The following is a 24,206-nucleotide window of genomic DNA, read 5'->3' as shown; positions in this document are numbered from 1 at the left end:
CAAGCACTTCCCGTTTTCTCCTACTGTTTGCTGAGTTTTGCTTTTTTTATAAATACATATGTATATATAGCTTTTTTAAAAAATAATTACTGGGTTTCAGAGTGTTTGCTTCCTCTGCGGCCATGCAAAGCCTCTCTTCCCAGTACGGGCCTGTCATCGGGAGCGGCGGGGGTGTCCTGCCCCGGAGGAACTACAACCCCCGGCGTGCGTGGCGAGGGGCAGCCGGGGAGGGGAAGGGCAGGGAGGCGCGGGGCCTTCTGGGAGTTGTAGTGCCGGCGGGCCCTTCCCAAGGGCGGCTCTCCAAGCACCTGTTTGGTTTTGTGGGAGGCAGCGATGACTCGGCTCCCCACCGCTCCCCTCGGGCGGCTGCAGTGCTGGCAGCCCGACCAGGAACCGGTGGAGGAGGCAGGGGAGAAACTGAGAGGTAAGGATCTCCCAGCATCTGCCGCGGAGTCGGCGGGGAGGGGGCTGTAAATCCTATTGCCCCCCTCACCCCACCCCACCCCTGGTCCTACTCGCTCCCGTCCTTTTGGGCTGGGAGGTTTTGCCCTGTCGCATCGTTGGGCAAAGTCGTCTGGCTTTGGCTTGGCTCGCGGGACCGTCTGCAGCATTAGCACGTGGGACCGGCCGTGTAGGGCTGCGGCTCTCCCTCGCAGCTGGGGCTAGAAGTGTGGCCGTTGGCTCCTTCATGTACAGGTTAGCGGGAATAAACAATCATTCCATCTTAGAAGAAGGTGGGGGAGGGAATCCCGTTCCCCATAGGGACCGGAAATCTTTCTCCAGTGAGTAAGGGTCTTATAACATCCAGCTTCTTGCTGAATTTAAGCTTGCTTTTTAACCTCTTTTAAATTTCTTTTTTTCCTGTTAAGTTGACTTTCTAGCTCTTAGTAGAGAGAAATAACCACATACAAATTCTGTGTAAGTGGCTGCAGCAGCCCCTGCCTGCGTTCTTTTCCTTGTCGCCGCGTTTCTGCTGTTTGCTGAGCTGGAGGCGACTGAAAGTCTCAGGCTGTGCAGATCGCTACAGTGAAAATCCTTGGAAACGCTTCAGTTTCATCCTGCTGCTTCATAAAACAGCGCAAGCGGTCAGGGTAGCGCGGGGAGGAGAAACAGCTTTGTGTGCTTCGTGGGTCAGGTAAAACGCTCTCTGGAACATTTCGGCTGTGATCCTCTGACAAGTGGGTGCCTGGGAAACTGTTCCAGCCTTGCTGTTCGTCCTTACGCCTGAGCGTAAATTTGCCAGAGAGTTTTGGGAAATACTTTGCACGAGGATGCTCTGCTGGCCTTCCAGGGCTGAATGTACATCAGATGGTGATCCCCGAGGCATGGGGACTGGATTCGATGACACAGTTATACCCTGATGCTCCTTTCCTACAAATAGTTCACTAATCGTGCTGAAGACTGCAGATTTGCCGTATGCACTACTTATGGCGAGTTGAGGGTGGTTCTCAGCTACTGGTTCTGGGGTGGGACAGCAAGCAGCGGGCACGCTGAAGACCGCAGGAGCTGAGTAGAAGGTTTTCAGCTAAAGCTACCGATGCAAGACCCTGTTTAAATGAAAAAAAAAAGTGGAAGCAAAGACAGGAGTTAGTCCTATTAAAGGTCTCACCCAAGAGAAGCTGGGAAAGACATTTCTCAGTTCTGCTGGGAATTGCGTTGCCCTTTTAATGGTAATAAAGTAGCTTTGCCGTTAATCTCCCCAGAGGCTGCCAAATGCTGAACAGGTCTGGACAGTGAGGCAATTCCCTTCCTGCTGGCAGACTTGCTGCCTCTGGGTCAACGTGGGGGTAACAGCTTTTGGGCGTGTTGGGTTTGTGCACCGTGGGCAGCAGGGCTGCTGTCGTATGGAAAGGCGGAAAGGCGGAAAGCTAACGAGGAGGTGTCCTTCACGAACCAAACACGCAGAAATGCTAAACACGGTGCCCTCGAACAGTCACCCACAAGGAGGGAAAATACATCTAAAATGAGGATGCTATAGCTAACGTTAGAGGTGTTGGTAAGAAGTGCTAAACTTTCTGTCAACTAATCCATTACCTTAAAAAAAACCCAGCTGCTGTAATGGGGAGGGCTCGTGGGCTCCTTTTCACATGAAGTTTTTCATACACCTCATAGACTTTGGGCATAACTGATGCTTGCCCTGTTTACAGTGTTAGAGACGCTGCTAATGTGCAGGTAATAATAGAAAAATAATTTAGGGGGGCAGTGGCACCGAATCTGTAAACATTCCCTACACATTGAAGAAACTTTCCCAAATATGAGCAGCACTAATATCAAAAATGGGGGACTGTATCTGCGTGCAGCCTTGCTGAGCTCCGGGTATTTCCCTGTACAATGACACCACATAGCCCAGTTTAACCCAGGCGATGGGAGCCACCGCAGGGCTGGCAGCTCCATCTCCAGAGCAGGGACACGGCTGGGGCTGCCACTGCAACCCTGGGGCAGGTTCCTGAGAAGGAGGATGGTGGTGGTGGGACCTCCTGTTGCACCGAGCCCTGTGTGTGGGCAGCGGCAACGGCATGTGCCTCTCCCTGCTGGCGGCGAGGGCTGTGCCAGCAAAAACGCATGGACCTTCCTCCTCCACCTTCCCCTATCTGCCAGTCAGGCTGCAATGTCAAAAACTAGCATGGCTTTTCCTGTTTACCCAACGTCAGCGTACCTCCCAAAAAGCAATTGCATGGGGTTTGTTTTCCTTTCCTCGTACATATCACAAGTCAAACAGCGTGATGTGGCTAATGGGATTATATTGACCCACCTCTGCCGTTGCTATTAATATCTGAAGATATTCCCAAATGCCACAGCCCCAATGACAGTACAGTTGCCTGCCCGTCTTTCTTTTGCCAAACAGATCGGGGTCTTTTTACGTTAGCAAGTCCAATAATTGCTAGTCCAAATTTTGGTCCTTGCTAGTGTTAAGAAGCTAGGGACCAGATTCTATATAGAAGAGAATATACAGAGAATATTCATTTTTGCAATGGATAGGAAGTTGATTTGTAATGCCATTTGAACAGTATCCAAATAGTCAATTTTTTTAAAAAAAAAACCAAAACAGGAGGCTGAAGGGGTTTGGGAGGGTGGGTCGTATCTTCTTCTTGCTGACTGTAGAAACATAACCCACCGTTTTAAAAAAAGTGCATTCAGAATCCGACCCCGGTGCACAGGCTACTAAATTTCAGTTGCTGTTTTTATGTCATTATTGCAATTGCAGTAACTCTGTGAAAGACAAGACAAAAGGTTGCTCTTTCCACTTTGAGCTCTTTCCATCCTCCACTTTTACAGCAAAGGTTACCCTGAGCAATGTGTACATCTGTCTCTTCTAAGTGTAGAAATACATATTATTCATACCTTGTCAATGTATATGCTGGAAAACAGAAGCTGAATTTATAGCTATATTTCCTCTCTGCTGGGGCTTTTAGAGTTGAGTGTTTCAGTGTTTCCATTATAAACTCCTATTTTCCGAGGTTTATAACAGTCTTCAAGAGTGTAGCGGTCTTGAACCATAATAGGAAGCATGTAATGTTGCATTTACAATACAGCTGTAACAGCACATTAAGGAGTGTAATCTTCTCAGTGTACCCACAATGCTCCAATAAGGTTAATTGGACTTACATACACTAAGAGAAAAACAATATTTTACCCTTGGAGTTGGTGTTCTCCATCCAGAGAGCTGAGAGCATCACACAGGGACAGAGTGCACCTGCCTGCACCAGATGTACAAAAATGCTGTTCCATGCTACACCGCTAAAACACACGTGTGCATCTGCAAAGGCCCCTCTCAGCACCCACTTCCCTCATTTGATGCTTCACTTCTTTACGGACTTGGCCAAGGGAAACTAAGGCAAAGGTGACTGGAAGAAGCAATTATTTTATCGACTGTAGGGTGAGGCTTTCGTCCTGTGCGATGTCGCTGCTGTTCCTGCCCTCAGCTTCTAGTCTTGCATAAGTATAGGTTCCATCTGAAGCCCATCTTCTCCATTTCCAATCAGCTTACTCCATCTGGCGTCCTGCATTCATGTGTCACTTTGCTTACAAATGTACAGTAAAGGAGTCACACTTGAGCATAACATCCCAGTGACCTCGGGCCGCCTGAAGTGGTCCCAGCTCCTTTGCCACGCACCGGGGTAGTTGCTGGCTTCTCTAATTAGCCTGAACTGCCACAGACAGAGCAGGGGCTCTTAAGGAGAAAGCCACCCCACACATTGGGGTACCTGTCTGACAGGTCTGGCTCTCTAAGCTGCATCTGTTCCAATTCACCCACTTTAAATTTTTATTGATGGCTGTAGGACTCTGTGCTGGACCAGAGATCCCATCGCGACACTTGGGTTGCCGTGTGAGTTTAACCATCGCAGTCGGGCGAGGGGGAAGTGACTGCAGGTAGTGGTGTTCTGAGTTAAAGTGAATACTTTAAAATGGATGGCGAGGAGGAAGAGCTGAAGTTAAAAGTGGACAGTTGCCAGGGCTGCTGGTCGTGCTCATGCTAGAGCTGATGTATCATTGCAGTTGCTCACTTGAGCTTGTTGGACTTAATTGGCTGAAGGTAAAGAAAGCAGCAGCACGTTCACAGTAGAAAGAAGCTTCTAAGAATTGCTAAAAAAAACACCTTCCAAGACTCTTGGAGTTTGAAGACTTTGTTAGGCTCTGTGGCGAGTACAAAGCAGTCCTCTCAGATCGTCACAGAGCCATGGTTTTCCACGAACCTTAGCTCTGAGCAGTAGCCAATAAAAAGATAAAGTATGATCGCTAAAAGTTTTGTTCCATGAATTATTCTTTTTTATTTTTTTTTGTATTTCAGTGAAACTGAGAAGGATACATATTTCATTTTTGCACTACCCCAACTAAAGTCTAAAGTTGTGCTTATCTGCCACTTGGTAGAGGCAACAGAAGGTAGGAAGGAGGTAGGAGGCTGGACGCGCTGTGAACCTTAGGCTCAGATCCCATCTACAGTCTGAGAGGGCAAGTTAACATGAGTGTCAGCAGGGTTGAAATCTTGTTGAGACTAAGTTCTTTTTACTGTTTCAACTCATATGTCACATTATTTAGTCTTCCACTTAACCTCTCTTCCCATGGCTAACAGGTCAGCTTATTGGGTTCATGGCCTTTTGCAACTATTGCTAAACTCAAGCATTCAGAAATCACAAATTTACCCTCAGATTCATGAGACCACAGGAAAAACATGCATTTTTTTTTAACTGAGCAATTAAAATAGTTTAATTAGTATTTTATCCCTGATTCTTTTGAGTTTTACAGCTTTGGAACATTTTTTTCCTTGTTTTGAGGGCTTTACTGTCTTTGCCCCCAGTAGAATCGTATTTGTCACAATTGCACGAATGAAGAACTAGTGCTTTAGAAAAAACCTGAACTAAGCCAAGACTTGCAGTAAGAAGCTGAGATTTGGAAACGCTGGTTTTTGTGATTGTGTAAGTTCGCTTTTTCACTTTTTCTTTTTTTTTTTTTTTTCCCCCTCACCAGTTATGCCTGCCTCTGTTACAGCATATCTGCTGAGAATGAGGGAGCTGAAAGGATTTCTGATTTGCTGAACTAGTGTACAACGGGTCAGCAGAAAGGGCTGCAAAAAAAAGTTATGAATGGGAGAGCACAAAAGGCTGAACTAGAGTAAAGCCGTGGGTATGTTACCTGTGCTCTTCTCAGCACGTAAAGGGCTGCAATTTGCATGCTAGTTATCTGTACTCCCTTTCATATGGGTAAGAAGGTCTTTGGAATATTGGGCATGATCTACCAAGAGTTATTCATCATGCGATGCATAAGTTTAGGCAGTGAATATCCCGTGGATAGGGGCATGCGTGAAGATAAGGCTTTTCAATATACTTTTTATTGCTCCCACATTTGCCCCATAGTGTGAAGGTGTTATATGTCTTCCTGCCACAGCTCCGTGTGTTCCAGTGCCCCATACATTTTGTGTTCCTACTGCCATCTGAAAACATCCGGCATGATTGTTCACACTGTAGTTATTGTCATTTTGAAATATTTATCACGGGGAACGGTTTTAAAGGCAAGAGAGGGCAACAGGGCACCAGCCTCCCCCTGCCTGTCTGTAGGAGTCAGAGCAGCATCACCAAACCCTGCACCTGGTGTTCGCCAGCAGAACTTCCCACATCCCATGAAGGGATGTTTCTGCAGCCAAAAAGAGAGGCTCTGTGGATGCCACTAAAGAATTGCTGAAGAACTGGGACTAGTCCTCAGTGATTACTTTGAACTGCCAGGTTGAGTCTCTGTGCAGTCATACTGCCTTTCTACATGTGGATGTAGACTAATAGCTCCTGGGCTTCTTGAATTATGAAAACCATTACTGTGGCAATGGTATTAGTCTGACTTGGTGGCTTTTGACCTTTCTTTTTCCTTTGTGCCAGTTTACTGCCTCTTCTGTGCTTAGACTAGATGGTGGCAGTACCTGAGTTGTAATGCCTGTCCTGATTTTGGCATGTTTGTATTGTCTAATACGCTGCACATTCTTTTGCCATTTCTTTTTGCTGTCTTATTCATCTCAGAGGGATAATTGCATCCAATCCCTCTGATTTTAGACAATTAGAGATAAAGCATAAAGGCAGACCTGATACTGTCCACAGTTCCCAGATGGGACCTGACTGTACTATTCTTGTCAGCCTGAAGGCCATAACCCATGGGGATGTTCTTTCACATCTGTGGGGCTTCTTCTGGAAGCATGTGCTATTTAAAAAAACAGTGGTGGGCCTCAGGTGAAGAACGCTTCTTTACCTCATCTGAGGTTCAAGGTTTTTTGAGACTTTTGGCGACTTACCCCTTTTGTCATTTTGACAGGGAATTTATAAATGTGTTATGTTACTCTTTCAAATACCCTACTCCCATGTGTCTGTCATTATCTTTTTACCTGTTCCAGGCCTTATTACTGAGCCTGTGAGGTCCCTAAGAGCAGCAATAGATCTCAATTGTCCTGATTGGCCTCACCTGAGACCTCCCCCCTACACACCCTGCCCATGGGCCCAGGAGCCCCATTGGAAGTTGATTCTGGAGCTTCAGTTGTTGATTTGACCCCTTGGTGGTCCCTGGTCCAGGCTCACCCCTTGCTGTGCTGATGGACCCTGTTACCCGCCTCCTACGGTCATCCCGGTGGGCTTGCACCCCTTGGTGAGAGCTGGTCTGTGTCGGGGGCTCCTATCCCCGCTCCTGGCCCTGAGACCACATGTGCAAGCTATTGATGGTCTGTATCAGCAACCTGATACTTTTGAAATAGGTACTAAGCAGCATGTTCGTCTAACTTTTGGCTTATCCTTTGCACAAGCGAAATACAAAGCGGATAGTCATGGCGGTCCTCCCACGACAGGGTGGTCAGACCTACCTTTCCTTGGCTGCTATTCTCTCCTTTGTCCTTTCTGTTTGTTCCTTGACTCCCCTTCTCCAGTTAGGGAAACTTGAAGGATGCAATGGCCAGGGTTTCTCCAGCTGGCAATCCAGGAGCCGTCGCACTGCTCTGTGCAATGCCGGCTGCTGTGGCTAATTGCCTCTGCAGTCACTGCCCCGCTTTTAAAGGAGGCTGCGGGTAATCTTTCTCCAAAGAAATCTCTTTGTTTCATGTTGAAAGGATTCCACAATAAAATTACTGAACCGCAAACTGGAGAGGTAAGGTGGGCAATGTAGTAGCTAGAGATAGAACATTGAGCTCTCAAAATATTTCTGTTGGTTGGGGAAAACCAGTGTTCTACATTTTCCTATTTGCAAAGTGCGGAGGAGGACTGGGCTTTATATGTTTTGGTGTCAATCCCACGAGCTAATGGATGAAAGAGAAGTTGATAAGCACAGTTTAGTTAATTAAGTTATAGAACGAAGTGCTTCTGTGAAGTTTTTCGCAGTTCTTCTGACCTGTGGTCCAGCACTGAAACATGGTTTGGAGAATTCAAGCCTGGCGTTTGCTGTCTGGAGTAGCTTTTCAATCAAAGACGGTTAGGTATTTTTCATGGTGTTTAAAATCAGAACTTCGCAGAAGAAATTTCTTACCATGATATTGTTACAAAGGCAAACATTTATATGGCTCTCTGCAACTACAAGACTAGTCTAGGCAGGGTTCTTTGGCTTTTGCTGTCAATATGGAGCTATTGATCCACGAACATAAATCCTTACTTATCTCCAGTGAAGTTTATAGGACAATGAAATTATAGGATTGCTTGAATCAATCAATGTTTCTAAAGCAAGCTGTAGAAATATAAACAAGTTACCGATTATTTAATAAAGTCAATTTGCTTAGAAATGCTTGGGCATGGGCAGCAGATGTTACATTAATTTCTGCTTTCTCTGGAATTTCACTGGGGCTGCAAGATCTTAATGTCACTATTAGCAAAGGTAACTTTATTTTAGAAACTCATTGCAAGCTCTCACAGCAAGAGGAAGAAACTGTCATTCCTTTTGACCACAAAATCTGTGCTATTTCTAAGTGCAGTTCTTTGAAATAACTAGGATATCTCACAGCTTGTTGCTTTAGAGGGGACTTAGTACAGCAGCACTACATTTAGTTAGCATAATGAGTTTTTTAGCCCCTGTGATATTGACTGAGTTTGAAGTACCGTAACTTTCAGTCATCTAAGATTAAATTTGTTAGTGAAGTACAAGCTGGCATAATATTTTAGCTTTCCTAGAATTTTAAGCTGGGTGCCTGTTTTCTGAGAAGCATTTAGGTTAATATAATCAGGTTCTGACTTGGCAAAACAATTTGAGTATAAAAGTGTGTCTTTCTGTTTCTCAGTAGGAAGCGTCATGAAAGTGTCTTCCTCAGCGTGATTTCACAGTTACCATGTTTGCCTTTCGAGATCCTGTTCGCTGGAGTGATTTTACTCAAGGTGGTTCAAGAAGCTTTCATGAGCCGATGGTGTTCTTTTGGTGCTCCCATCCATTTTGAATGCAGAGCAGTGTCCTTGTAAATGGACTTCGATGCCTCGGTGGTCTGTCTGTTGAGTAGTTTGTCATAGTTTATTATGGAAGAGTACAAAATCATCTGATTAATCTGCTTGGTCAGTCCTTGAACAGGGATAGTAATAATGAAGTCGTAGATGGCCACTGTAAATCCCTCTGTTCCAATACATTAATATTCCCAGTACTTTGTCTATTAAGGTTGTTTTAAATATAAAAAATCTCTCTGTGAAATGTGCCTTTGATCTTTTTGATTGGTCTACCTTAAAGACGTTAAGAATTCATTTTGGCTTTGGAAAGGTTTTTGTCTTTAAGATAAATTAATATCATACATACTTACATAGTTTTGTACATGGGCTTTGTTAAAGCTTATTCATAAACTAGTCTCTGATTAATCTCATGGGTTTTTTTAAGCTGTTCTGTAGTATTTCATTTGCAGTATTTTGTGGCCAAGCTGTCTATAGAACAGAATTGTCTTGATATGAAGACTATACTAAAAATTTCTATAGAGAAGGACTGCTATAAAATTAAAAATTAACACCTATCTAGGTTTCCTTCATCTATCATAAAGTTGGCGTGGCTCAACCTTAATTAGATTATTATAGACCTAAAACATACGAGGTAGAATAGGGTGAGGGGAGTTGGATTTTGTCATTAGCAGGAGTTCGTGGTTAGTCCACCTGGTTAGTCATTAGCCTCTGAAATACATGAGACTGTTTTCCATTTGATATGCTTTGAAGACAGGTCAAAATCCTTAACATGATTTAGGTCTACTGAGAAGGTCTATAATCCTGCTTTTTAATAAGCTCTATAGTGCATGTCCAAATGATACTTGTGTATGTCAAGCATTGCTGAGGCTCACTGCCCCACTTGTATTCACTCTGAAGTTGAAATGCATTGTTTTGGGAGAGCATTTACAGAAAATATTCCTGGAGTTAGAGCAGACAGGGCTTTAAGGCATGAAGGCTTCCTGGAAAACCTGGATTGTCTGTGTGCTGGGTTTTCTTTCTTTTTTTTCAGTGGAAGAACACTTCAACTTCTCACACTTTGAATGCTGCAATGTACTTCCCTTTTTTTAATATTTACTGCTGCGAATATCCGTGCAAGCTGAAGCTCTGTCAGTTCGGGATTGAACTGCTTCTGTCTTGTAGGTCTGCCATTTGCTGGGGAGCTCCAGGGCTGCAGTTACAGCAGTGCTGGGGAATGAAGGATGAGATGTGTGTCTTGAGCGTAAGTTTGTGTTGAACACGGGGTTTTTTGTTGTTGTTGGAGTTAGTGTTGAACAAGTTGGTGATCTGCGGATTTTACTTGCTATGGAGGAGAAGAGCTCGGACGGCACCGCGTCAAGGAGCTGTGAACCTTGGTAGATGCAATCTTGAGTGAAGCCGTGTGGAGGCAAACGCAGACGGTGCTGCTGACTCATAGCAGACTGACAGGAAAAGGCTCCCTTGCACTTCTGCTTGTCTCTGGCTTCCTCCAGCATGTGATTAGTGAGAACTTCATATCTGCCTCTGGTAGTTCTTTGATACCCTTATCATCAGCAGCCTGACCCGCGTGGCTGCACAAAAAGAACGGGAAGGTTGGTGAAAAATATCTGTGCAATTAACTAGTTAATTAGGATGGCATTTCTCATGTAAAGGACCTGTAGAGAGAGATACAGGAGTGATAAATAATCTGTTTTCATTGCTGTCTGTATCCCTTACTCCTTTCCCGCTGCCCACAAAGCATCATGTGGATTTTTGTGACCCTTCAGGGAGCTGAGATCCTTAAGTCTGGGATGATAACTGTGAGCAGGCGGGTCTGTGGTGAGGAGTGCTCCAGGTGGGTTTTAGGGTCAATGCTGCGTGCCACCCATCCTAATGGTTGGAGGTGCTGAGTTAAAACCCTCCAGCAAGAAACAGGTGCTGAGGCTTAAAAAACGAAACAAAAAGAAAACCCCAACATCAACAACAGAGAAGGATAGTTGTTGTTGTTGGGAGCTTGATTATGTGTTCTCTTCCAAATTGGATGCTGATGTGAAAGCCTATTTTCTTTCATAATGTGTGTGTTTAAGAACTATTCATCCCACCTACCTCCCAGCGTGACTGGGAAAAGATTCCAGTACCTCTTAAAAAAATAAGTGAGGTCTGTAGTTGACTCTGTGTTTGCTGATAGGATTTTTGCCGTTGGCTTTAATAGGATCACATCAGTTCTCTCCATGCAGAAAAATATGTCCTTTAATTAAAAAGTCAAGTCAAGGAAAGCACAGTGAAATCGGAATATTATTTTTTACCTCCTACACTTGTGGTGATCGGTTTAGTTTTTTGAGGAGACTTTAGTGCATCTGGATATTTGACTTCCCGCCCCCCCCCCCCTTAAAGTCCCACGGGATCAGTTGCTGGTTGGGATTGGCCTGTGCCCACTGATTAAGTCCTTGCATCACTGGTCTTGAATCTTGTTGCAGTTGTTCCTGGAGAACTTGGCAGCGGCAGGAGCAAACCGGCAGAGCTGTTATTGACCCAGAATAGCAATAGCATTGTTAATACAATAAGCAAGGTTTTCTGTGAACTACTGTGCTGTTCTGCGGAGCTGATGAGCTGGTTAACACCTTTTACTTATTCTGCAAGGATCTGAGGCTGGAAGGGCATTAATGCAGCTGTGAAGCACGGAGAACCAAAATAGCGGTGATTCAGTTAGAGTGGAGCCAAATCTTCTTAAAATTAAACTCCATTGTGTTAGAGACTTTACTTTTTTGATACCTATATTATTAACTTCTCTGATAAGAGCAGGAAATGTAATACAGTGATATTGGAGAAGCCTTGCACATTAAATCTAAGCTATTATCTTGGGGTTGTATGAGAAGAAACCACTCTTCATCTGGTGTGTTATGGGAATCAGATGTTGCAGAATTTCTGTTTCTGAAGGTTACCATATAATTCACAAGCCTATTTTTTGGGGTAGTTTTGATTTCCTTAACTTTCAAATAGGTTGTATGGAATAGGTGGGAAGGTTGCAGTACATCTATGGCTATTTCTAGTTTCATAATTAAAAAACGATACTGGACAGTTTGGGGAATTTTGTCCCAGGCAAGAGTGTTTACTTGCAAGCTGCTGCTGCTGCTGTTGTAGTCCTGAAGATGTTTTTGATAATAGCATTCGGTAATTTTGAGTGTAACAGGTTGATGGCCTTCTCTCACATAAATGCTTCAGGGTCTGCTTTCAGTTGACCTTTCTTACTGGGCTGAATCAGATGCTTGAAACAGGATTGAGGTTTGCACGCAGGACAATACGGAAGAAAGCTGAGGAAACCATATATGATGGACAAACCATTTCCTGAACTGCAGTCAAAGCTTGACAGCTCGTGTGGAGGTTGTTCAAGGTAGTGTGACAGCTTGACTGTGCCACGATGCAGAGATGGTAGATGTTAACCCTGATACTAGAAGTACAACGCAGGGGTAGCCAAAGTAAGTATCTCGGAGAGGCCAGTTAATGGTACCTGGCACTGCATTGAGCCAGGAAAATTTGCTGTTATACTCATGAACCTGAGATGATACAAGCGAACAGTGCTGCGTGGACTAACCAGTGTGACAGATAGTGACTTACCGGTACTACAGTTGGGTTTTCCTGCTCATAGGTTTTTCTTTCTATATATGTCTTCTAGTAGTCACATTATAAGAGTTTTCCCCTAATTCCTCCATTTAGTTGTGATAATTTAAAGTTTACTTTGTTCCATTCTTTTAAAGTATAATGAGTTTGAAGATCAAGTGCTAATGAAGTTTGATGTTGCAGCAGTGCTCTATTTTTGTTACTTCAGAGAATGCCGCTGTTCGTATTCCAAGGTACCACCAAAGGGTCTTTAGATTATTCCATGACCTCTACCACGGTCAGGCTCTCTCCCCCTTTTTTCCTCCCCACTTTCCCGTTTCCCATCCTTGACATTTAAAAACCTATTCAACAGCACTGATGTCTCAAGCGGTGGGTATGTAAATATTTACTGCCATGACAGTCAACAACAGTAGGAGGGGGGAAATTGCTACATCCTACCATTCAGGGAACCTTCAAGTTCTCTCTCAGAGCGTGCAGTCGACGAGAACAGGAAAGGTTTGCAGTTTGTGCTTGACTTGATGTGTTTTTGGTGTCTTGGTTCCTGTTTTGTTGCAGATGTCATTCATATAGCTGTGGAAGGCTTTATCAGCTCTTGAGGAGACTTTCCCCTGCACACAAACTCTCACCACTCGAGGCTGGAGCTGCAGTGGAGGAAAATGGAGCCTGGAGATCTCCTGGCATTTGTCTCCACAGAAATGAATCGTACAACGGTCACCCTGGCTTTGCTGGTGGTCTTCCTGGTCCTGCTGTATTGGTAAGTGATGGTGATATGGGCTGCATATCAGACACAAAGCCTGCTGAAGCTCCCCCAACATCTATAGAGTCTTTTATTCTTAAAGTGAAACTGGAAGATAATTACCTACACGGGACATGAAGGGAGAGTTGGTTTGGATGCAGAGGTTGGAATAAATACTCACAAAACTGATGATGCATTTTAGAGAATTCTCTCCTTGCAATATTTTCTTCTAAGTCCTTTATCAACGAACTGAAAACAAAAATTGTCTTCAAAATTAAGAACTTATTATTGTTGGTTTCTTATTAATTTCTGTAGGCAGCAGGAACATTGGTGCCGGTTAGAAAGAAACAGAGTACTTGTTGCAGGGTCTTGTTGGACTTCTCTGGACTATGCTGCACACTTGTCCCTTGCTAGGTTTCTTAGCTTAAGTGTACAGACACTTTAACTGCTGCTTGAATTTCCTCTCTTGTTCTTTCCACACTGAGTAGTGGATACAAATCAGAATAACCGCAGCCCTAATGGTAAGCACAGCAGGCATTGCGGTGAGCTGTGCTGAAATTAAAAACAACATCGCCCTGTCCAGATAATTTATTTCATAAATTCAATAAGCTGAACTGGGAGTGCTTTTCTGTTTTTACTTGACTACCTCTTCAAGTCCTGCTTTCCAGTCAACCAATGTTTTTTCTGTGTGTTCAAGAAAATGTTTCAGGGACAGCAGTAGAAAAAGAACCTCTGACAAAAACCCAAAGCTAATGTGGAAGAGAATGGTGATGGCACCATGAGTTTAGCACAATTGTTGTGATAGTGTAAAAGATGGATCATTTCTGCACATTTCTTCATTCTTTGACCCTCTTGAGCTTTGTTCAACTTCCTTGTGTGTGAAGGGAGGGTCTAGAGAGGCTAAAAAAGACTCTTTTTTTAGTCCAACCCATATTTCATGTGCATTGCCATAACAAGTAGGTGGGTGAGCCCACTTTCTTAATAAGACCTGCCTGAATCATCACAAAGGTCCAAGTCCTACTTCCTTTGAACTTTTCTGGGAAAAAGAATGGCAGGACTAGATCTTTCAGTAAAACCATGCTGTTTAGCTGCTGACCTGTGGTTCTCTGTAAGCTTAAGGGGATGAGAGGGAGGGCAGAGGTGGCACATCCACAGTTCAGAAATGCAGCAGATCAGCTGGTGAGACAGCTGCAAGAGCCTGATGCTTCCACGAAGTACATGTCAAGATGTGCTGAGGTCTCTGAAGATGCAGAACTTCTCCGTGCAAATGTAGGGTACGTTCTGGTGGAGCCTTCTCCAGAGCCTCATTATCTGGTTAAATTTAAGGAAGGCTGTTCCTCCCCTTGAAGTAAACATGGCAGCTTAGTGCAGAATTTGGTCTTGTCATAAACAAACCTAGCTCTAATTGCAGGCTTAAGTCAAAGTTAAACGAGGTTCCCGGTTGTGGACGGTCAGCTGCTGAGTTGAGTGCTTACCATATAAGTTTCCAAAAGCCCAATTTGGGAGTGAGCTGGGAAATTGCCTTACAGTAGAGATGCTGTCTTTCTGCTTTTCTGTCTGAAGGTGAGTTCTGTGAAGGCATGAAGTAAAGGAAGCTGGAGTTTTATATGGGAAAGCGTTTTATACTTTTACCCACCAATGGTTATTACTAACCAATCTTGTTGATCTACAGATACAGGTTGATTTTAAGTAGTTTATTAAATACAGGTGCCTATATGTCACACTTCCAGTGAGAATCTGGTGTTTCTTAAACTTGCGATGAAATATACCGGGCAACATAGGTAGGTTTGCCTGCTGGCTAAGCTATTCAGATCCATTTATTTCAGTAAAATGCAGAGACTGAACCTGTAAGGTTAATGGCTTGAAGCATATCTGCAGGTGTGGTGGTTTTTGTTCAAACGTGCCAACCTATTCATTTGAGAGTCGTTTTTTCTAAAGTTTTTTATACTGCATGTCTATTTAAACAAATGAGTAAAAACCAGTGCATGCTCACGGCTTGCGTCATTCATGGCTGAAACCTTGGGTTCAAGGAATAATTTAAAGAGTACAGAAAGGGTTGCTAATAGAAATGCAGGTCCCTAATTCTAGAGAATGTTTTTATTACAATTATGTTGCATACACAATTGTCTGTCTCTTCTAGAAGTCAGAAAACACAAGTGTTATGTATGGCAAAAGTAATAATAAAGTAATAACATTTCAAGTTCCTTTGACGTTTTCATTCTAAGCCTTACTCTCATTTTTTAATAACTTCTGAATTCTTTTTCTAGTTTTTTCTGCCAGTGTTGTGTCTTTTCAGAAGGGCAGTCACGGAGGACGGGAGGAATGAATATTTGCTGTTGTAAATTTTGTTATGGTACTAGCTTATGATTGATCGGGGTCATATTGTGTCAACTGTTGTGTGAGTACAAAGGATAGGCAGTTTGTCCACCGCGTTGGCTGTAAAAGGCTTACAGGCTAAACAGAAGGCAGTTGCAGGTAGAGGAGAGAGTCGATAGATCTAATGCACACTAGAATAGTAACGTGGTGAGGGCAACCGTTGTGTTATTGAGCTATTTCCTTAGCGCGATTTTTGTGGATGGGGCTACTCTGTGGTTTAAATGACAGCCTTGAGCTGCTGCCCGTCAGCTCAGCCTTAGCCGCAGTTAGCATGTGTATTGTAAGGCCAGCCGTGATTTATCACAGTTCAGCTGGCAGGTGGTATCTTGCTACGTTGTGATAAGACCAATCTCTTCACATTTTTGGGTAAGGTGAGGTCATATGAAGCAGGGAGAGAAGGAAGGGTTGATTGGGAAAGGGAGGAGAGGCTGTAGCTGCATAAGAACAAACTTCTAGAGAAGATACAGGTCTTAAGAGGAAACTTGGATGATTTGATAATTTATTTTTTTTAGACTGTTATTTATGGTACAATGCAGATCATCAATAACTCTTTACAACAAATCCTCTAGTAGCACACCTCTGATTTCTCATGCATTGTCATCAGTGTAATATGAAGGTGATGCTTGTGGTGCATTGTGTCGATTTTAAGTCAGTGGAAAATTCAGCGACTACAATGTCTTGGTGTTTATCCTCCACATGACCTTAAATAAGCTATAAGGAGAGGCTTTTTAAGGTAGTCGGTTTAATGTTGGGAGTAGAAAGAACAGAGAAGCTTTTGTGTACATAGTCTCTTTAGATTTGAAATGGGAGGAACAAACCTGAAGTTGCGTTTTTGGTAATCTGTTAATTTAACTGATGTTAATGCTCATTGCAGGAGGGGCTGGATTTGATGACCTTTAAAGGTCCCTTCCAAACCAAACTATTCTATGATTCTGTGTGCTCAAGTCTGCTTGCCATCCCCCATTCCTGAAGGACTTAGTTTTCCGCTACCCTCTCCATCCTTATTACTTGCTCTCAGTAGGTCGAAATCTCTTCTTGCAGACCTCATATCATGGATTCTTCAGTGGCTCTTGCTACCTCATTGCTATTGTGATAGACAATGAAATTACTGCTTTACTGACCACAAAAAGGCATAACATGTCTAAATATATAAAGTTCAGTAATACCAGTGGCACTACACTGAGCATCTCTTGTCCACGTCCCTCCCACCCCCTGTGATTTCTGCTAGGCAATCTGATTATCCGAGCAGTTTCTTTTAAGAGCACTTTCTTTTGCAATTGCAAGTACTGCTGTCTCTATTCGCTTAATCTCCGTGAATCTCAGGGTTTTTTTTCAGGCATGAAATAAAAACAACCACTTAAGGGAGGAATGAGGTTAACATTTACAAATCCCAGTGATATTCTCTATTGAAAAATACAGTAGTTTATCTATGCAACGTATTGTTCATTTTCATTTCAAACATATGCAGAGTTGGGTATCCCATGCTTGGCTGTAGCTGCAAACATTGCTTTGTGTCTTTCTTTTTGCTGTCTGGGAAGATGTTTGATAAAATGAAAGCAGGAGTTTATCTTGCTTTAAAGTTTAATGTACCATAAGCTTAGCATTATGAAGAAGCTGTCACATCATTCAGATACCTGTGTTCAAACTGTATTATCAACTCCTTGTCTAAACAAACCTGGGTTTTTTTAGAAACATGGAGGTTGGATGGGAGGTGTTTGTTTATGTTTGTAAGATACGCGTCTAATTGCATGCTTTCAAACATAGCAAAACATACACTAGCTGCGTTCTTGACTGCTTCTGAAAAACTAAATCATTCAGAAAGATGCCACTTTTACGTTGAGGTAATATTGACGATCACTTGTGTTACAGAAATGTATGGAGAGATTGAGAGATTTGGGTTCCATTGGATCTAGATGCTGTCCACCCATTGCATAACAAGTCAGTCCTGACCCAAAGCATTTGCAATCTCTGGTCAAAAAGAATGAAAACTAAACTTAGTATTTTTTTTTTTTTTCTGGCCTTAAGCCTAGACAGTTGCATACATTTCGATGCAGGAGATACTTAGACATGGGGAACAGTGTGTTAGACTTCATCACTTGGTACCACACCTGTACTAGACCACATCAGAAGTTAATCTCAGGACAGGTAGTATTTTGATACAGGTGACTCCAAAACCACGGATGTAAAGTAATGCCAAACAAGCAATAGTATCGTAAAGTGCTCTGAAAGAGAAAGTTTTGAGATAATCTGTCTTCAAATAAAACTTCATTCTGGTTTTGCAGAACCTTGCTATTTGGGCTTGAGTTAGGCAAAACTGAGATCAAATAGATCTCGGGTGTTATTTTTTAATTCCAGCTAGATGCCACCTAAAACTAGGTCTTGCAGCATTTTTTGCTCCTTAAAAAAATTAGTATTTACAAGAGATACTTGATTGCTAGAGCTCTAGGCTTATGGTTTGAGTGCAGGTATAGGGTGAGCAGGTTATTCTACATAACGCATCCAAATAATGGATCAGTATCCAGTATCAGGCAGTACAAAACTTGGATCCTTTCTAAAAGTAGCACCAAGTGTGGGTGGGTAGTCCCAAACTTTTCCAGCTGTCCCTGCTGCCATGAAAGGCACAGGGCTGCAAGGATGGCTATGGCTGGAAACAGGCCTGGGTACGGAGCATCAGTGTATATCCATAAAGATGTACACAGCTCTGCACTCACGTCAGGCTCGTTGACTTGAGAGGTTCAGAGAGGCATCCTAATCCTCGGATGTCAAAGCATGCTAGTTTCTCCCGCTGGCAGAAGGCACAGCTCCGGAGATGGGGAGTGCTGGGCTCTGCCTGCTGAACGCTCCTCCTCCATCTTCTACATCCCTCCCGTAGCCGTGGCTGACCTCAGAGCTGGGCTCTAAGGTTACGGTCCCTAATGAGTCTTCCCTTATTACAACCTTGTAGCTTCTCAGTTTGCAGAGAACCCCACATCACGTTTACAGGGTCAGATGGCAGGGAAGCTTTATTTTTTTCATATTCTGTTAACCCCAGCTGTTTTTTTTCCTGAAATGGCTATTATGTCAGTGGAAGTCATTCTGCTTTCCTCCCCTTCATTCAAATGGCTTATGAAAGCTAGAAGGATCTGACTCAACAGGAAACATCAGCAAACTGCTGTTGATGACAGAAAAAAACCTAACATATTCGGAATTGTCTTTGTCACGCAGCTTTACATCAAGCAAATCTGGAATTCCCACTAACGTGTCAAACATAATGTGATCCCACAGCTGCGCAATATATGGCCTCCTCTTTGAGCTAAATCAAGCATCTCTAGGTGAGCCTAAGAAGGAGCAGAGTAAGCTACTGAATTAAAATTTGGAAAAGTGCCAGGCCACAAGTGACTAAATGCTTTCTTTCTCCGAAAACAAGGTAGATTTGATCATCCAGAATGAAGTTCATTCAGTGCCCTGATTATGCTGCTTTTAGGTAAACAAAATTCCCTTATTTTTTTGGGAGGAGTAGAACAGTTCTCCACCGTAACTTTTGCAGCTCCAGAGTTAAATTCTCTGGGTTGTCCTCAGAGGCTGTTATAACGCTTTGGTTATCCTGATAAATGTAGCTCAGCCTCTAGTGCTGTGCAGCTTTGGTTTTGCTTGCTTGCACTTCACTGCAAAACTCACAGGCCTCTTACGTTCAAGTTTGGTGTTTGGTTTTTTTTTTATTTTTTTTTTAAATTCAGAGATTACATGGCCAGCCATGTTTATTTGAAGACACTCAAGTGCTTCCTGATTTTTTTTTTTTTTTTCTTTTGCAAAGGTGCATTTTACCCTAACAACTCTGTGTAAAGGAGTAAATCCTTGGCCTATGCATTCCTCATCGTCTTTGTTTTTTTACCTAAACCTTCTCATGCCTCTCCCTGTAAAATCCCTCAAGCACAATTTGGTTTTAGTGCATGGAGATTATAGTGTTAATAGTATGTTAAAGTTAGGGATGGTTAGGGATAGGCTAGCTTCCTTTCACAAAACAAGTTTATTTGCCTATCTTCTGGCATCGTCTCCAGATCTAGTGTCCAATGGAGCACGCTGTGAAGCGGGCTAATGCTCACAAATGCTTCCAGGCCAACAGGAGCTGGCTGCAGCCCTTGAGCAACCCCACTTCTCCTTTCCCTTTCTCTAGGGCTTGGAATGGACTAGGTCTGGTCTGGACTGGGTTGCACAGGCAGGAGAGACTGGCAAGGGGGGCAATTACTCTGGTTTCTCCCTCAGGCACCTTCTGCCTGAGGGTCATCTTTGGAGCTTCATTTAGCTCTCACGGACTAATGCTTTGGTTTTAACTTCTGATCTGCTGCTTGCCTTGGGGCAGGTATTTTGTTTATCTTGGGTATTCAGGCACCTCGGAAACTAATGTTAGGTGCTCTGAATCAGCTTGTAGGAACTCCTGCCTCCATCTACTGACTGCATTAGGAACCTGACGAACTTAACGCACTGCTCTTGGTGCACTAAATGGAGTTGAAATTAGATGATGAAAGAAGGCAACGTAAACAACCTCCTTAAAGAAGACTCTGCCTCTGTGAGCAGTGGGGCACTCCATCCCACTGCACGGGGGCTCTCTCCTGCTCCGTCTGTGCATTTAATTGCCAGGCTCAGAGGGGCCTCTCAGGACGGCTGCAATTCCTCCAAACAGCACCATGAACTCTGCTCTCCCTGGAACCCCAAGGGAGCATATTGGCAGTTCCTGTGACCGCCCTGCACGGGGGGTGACTAGTTTTACGTCCTCATGTGCTCCGAGGGACGTGGACTTGTCACTTCACATCTTTCAGACAGTGGACCAAGTGTCCTGCCAGCCTGGCTGTGCTCCTCCTTAAATGGAAGTTAAATCAATGGGCAGTTTTGACAGGTTAGACTTCCTCAGAGTGCTGAAAAGTAAATCTGTGTTCTCCCTTCTCCTCTTTCCTTAAACACTGCTCCCATCATTAGAATAAGGTTGCCTGTATTCTTCTTCACTCCTCTTTGTCTTTGTATCAGGCTTGGTCAATAAGGGTGTTCAGTGTGTGTTGTCCTTATTGCTGGGGCACCGGTAATTAATGCCTGTGATTGCCATCCCTTGTTATTCTGTAAGGAAGTTTTATACAGTGTTTAATGGAGCTGTCTGAAAACTTTTTAAAAATAAAATATCGACATACTATTGAGAGATTGTCTTTTATCAGTTCCCCTTGACACACCCGAAACCTTTAGATGGATTTTTCTATCTGTTATGTCCCTAGGTTTGTTTTTGGCTTTTTTCCCCCATTGAAAACAAAGTTTACTGTTCCATGAGCTCATTGTGTGCTAACTGCTGAGAAACAGCCCGCAGAAAAACCTCAAAGTATTTTCTGGTTTGGGTCTGGAAATGCATTTATTTTTTTTTCACTTTCACAGGAATACTGGAGGAGCTTGAGAAAATGATGTTCAATGTCTGTGTCTCTATTCCCTCACTTTATGTGCCACTGCTTACACTGGTGGCAATTTCTTTTAAGTTCTGCGTATCTATTTTATGTGTATTTTCTATGGCTGGAGTGACTGTGCAGGTCAATAGGGATACAAGAGTTTTAATGCCAGGGTCATCTAGCATGTGGTAGATTCTTCATATCCATTCTTCTGAGAGTTTCTTCCCTGGCCAGTTGCTTCTTCCACGGTTCAGCAGAACCTGTGGGGTTGTTGGGGGAGCAAGGAAGCAACAAAAAAGGGAAAGGGCAAAACCTGTTTTATTGGTTTGTTTCTTGGCTAGGAAAAGGAGGATACCCAGCAATGGATGGAGAAGGGCTGGAAAGAATAGGTGGGAACAGAAGGATATGATTCCATATGAGTTTGAAGTGGGTTGTTACAGACTGAGGCCAAGTAGGTTTGGGAAAGTTGAGGCTGGAGGAAAGTAGCTGAATCGAGATGTATGTTGGGAGCAGGGCATGCGGCAGTGTTCACAAAGTGAAGTCTACTGCCTTGGAAAGAATAGTTCCTTTCAGCTAGTGGAAACCTTGTGATTACATGTTGTGAGTTGAGGGGTATGGGAAGGATGAAAAGGCAGTGGACTCTAGAGGAGATGGGTAACTGGTAACTGTATGATCACAAGCTCCTGCTGTATGAATGTTCTTGGATGAGAACCATTGGCAGAGTTTTGAACCTGTAACCCTAAGTATTCTTTTAACTTATTCAGTAGCAATAAATCTGATGTAATCTGTGCATGCATGTTTGTGGTTTCTCATCCAAAAAGCTCCAAAGAGCTTTTATGTAAACACCCTCTCAGTAGAGCTATAACAAGATGAAGAGGTCATGGAGGCACGTGGTTTGAAATGTGGGAAAGACGTGAAATATAGCTACTCTGGGAGAGGAAGGAGCAACTAAAGGATCTTCAATGTGTCACATGCTATTATGAGGGACAGAAAAGGATGGTGGTCAAGACTGCAAGGGCCTCCTTCTAACTCTCAAAATATCAATGTGATCTGTTTGCTCTCTGAAGACTTTAAAAAGATGGTGGAAGGACTGTAAGAATCTGTGCCTTCGCATGAATCTTGTAAGGATTGGTGTATTTACAGTCTAAGGATGTTCATCCTGCCAAGACTCAGGCTGGGATTTGAGACTTGGGAGTTGAGTAGTTTGTCCCTACCTGGTGCCTCAGCTTTAGTAGAAACTAGCTATTAACAAGCATGGGAAGGAGACCCTAATTTCTGTGATAGATGGTGGCTCAGTTCCTCTTTCAAGCCCTGACTGTATCGCTGATGGACATTTTTCTATTTAATTTTTGACACTGCTAGGGATTCTGTGCAGTAAAGCCTTTTTTCCCTCCTTCCCCCCCTTTTTATTTACGTTCCTGAGTGAGAGCATAGCCAAGCAGTGAGCTCAGTGCCATGGAAGCATTTTATATTTTGAGCAGAGATAAAAATCTCATTCCTTCTATAAACAAAACAAATCAACAGATGATGCCCAGGAGAACCATTTCTCTATAGCCATTTTCCTCCAGCTGCTTTCTATTCCGTGCAGCTTGCAATGCACCATATGAAATACGTGTGTGCTTTTCTGTGTGTGCAAAACACAGGTTTCCTCCAGACAGTGGCAGCTCCATCATAAAAAAAAAAACATAAACCAAAACCAACAAAAAACTCCACATTTTTTCTTTTACAATGCCGTAATAATAAGTTTGCTAATAAGGTTGAGATGTTTGGTTATTTAATAGTGTATATCTTAGCAAAGCACCAGGATATGTGGAGGAGCTCTGCAGTCACAGATGCTGTGTCTTCACTCTGAATAGGTTTGGACTATTGTCGTGGGAGGATGCGGGCCACATGAGTTTGAGTGCATCACAAGCATGGGGACATGAGGGTACAGCCAAAACGCCTTCTCGGAGTTTGCTGCCCTGTGTGTGCTTGCGTGTATCCCTGCGTCGGTGAGGAGTTCCTCTCTGGTGCTGCCACAGCTTTGTGGCCGGGAACAAGCCTGTCGCAGGAACGAGCCTGGTGGAAGGCAATGAGAAATGGCCCCTCCAGCCTGTTGGAGGCCCTTGGCTGATGCCACCTCTTGCTTTCCTGCTTTCATTTGGCCGTGGTGAACAGTTGAGAGGCTCAGGTGAATGGCCGAAAGCTGCAGAGGGTGAGACCCAGCAGGACCATGGAAGGAGATTGCACGTGGGAAAGAGCAGAGGGTGCTGGATGAGGAGCCGGTAGATAAAGTGCACGGTGAGGTCTCACGTGCTTGGGAACAGTTGCAGGTCAGGCCCTGGCAGAGATGCAGCTGCAGGTGTCTCTTATCTCAGCAGCATCTTTCTGCTCATCTCCCCCTCCTGAGATGTGCTTGTGTGCAGGAGAAGGGTGGCCAAGCCATATGTTCCTAAGGTGGGGCCCGGGGGAGTAGTATTTATCCTTGCAAGGGCAGGGAAAGCTGGTAAAAGTTTGAGCATTGCTAGGTTAATGGACTGTCTTTTTGCCATAAATAGTCAGTAGCCTCTGAGACGCTGAGGAACTTGGAGCTAGCAGGAGGGCAGTAAAATTTGGCAAGGCTGCTTCTGGTTGTCTTGATAAAGTGTGGTTTAGAACTGAAGGAAAATACTGTGGTTTCTCATCCAAAAAGCTCCCGAGAGCTTTTATGTAAATAGCCTGTATGTATACATGTATGTCTAAACATATGTATATGTTTATATTTATATCTATAAATACGTGGCAAGTGACTTGGAGCAAACAGCTTCTAAAAAAGCAGCAGAACAGAACTGATCTGATCCTTGGATAGATCGCACTCAGTGCCCAAAGCAACCCCCTTATCCCATCTCTAGCCAAATGACTTCTGGCAGCTAAGGAAATAACCTTGGGTAAAACCAATAGAACTTTTATAACAGGGACGTTAGCTATTGACCCTGAATGTATTTTACGACACCGCCTTGGTTTTGCCTTGTATATCTTCATTCTGTGGTTGATATGTTGTTCTGCGTTGTTGAAAAACTGCACTCTCCACGCAGCGCTCCAGTATCTGTCATTGCGGCACTCAGGCTGCGGGTTCACACATCAGCCCTGGATCATTCTCTAAGGCTGATCTGATCTGGACCAGGGTGGGCACATGAGACAATTTTAATTTAATTAATCGGAGCGCAAGGCAAGTGCTACTGGGAGACGATAGGCTGT

General features: G+C 43.7%; 1 protein-coding gene across 2 annotated transcripts in view; it reads left to right on the top strand.

Annotated features, from left to right (window-relative positions):
* The first annotated feature begins 224 nt into the window (after positions 1-224).
* The window catches only part of TBXAS1 (thromboxane A synthase 1), a 245,277-nt gene continuing 221,295 nt past the window's right edge, over positions 225-24,206 (top strand). The window contains exons 1-2 of one of the 2 annotated variants that reach the window (XM_074581949.1): positions 225-424; positions 13,032-13,230. In XM_074581949.1, the coding sequence (XP_074438050.1) occupies positions 13,133-13,230 (98 nt within the window). In that variant the 5' untranslated portion in view covers positions 225-424; positions 13,032-13,132. Of the gene's footprint in view, positions 425-12,958; positions 13,231-24,206 lie in introns of those variants that run through there. The other variant, XM_074581960.1, reaches the window with a different exon arrangement.

The sequence above is a fragment of the Larus michahellis genome, chromosome 1 (assembly GCF_964199755.1).
Source record: "Larus michahellis chromosome 1, bLarMic1.1, whole genome shotgun sequence".
NCBI lineage: Eukaryota > Metazoa > Chordata > Aves > Charadriiformes > Laridae > Larus > Larus michahellis.
Note: the sequence above shows the minus strand (reverse complement) of the source record. Positions and strands in the feature narration are given on the sequence as shown.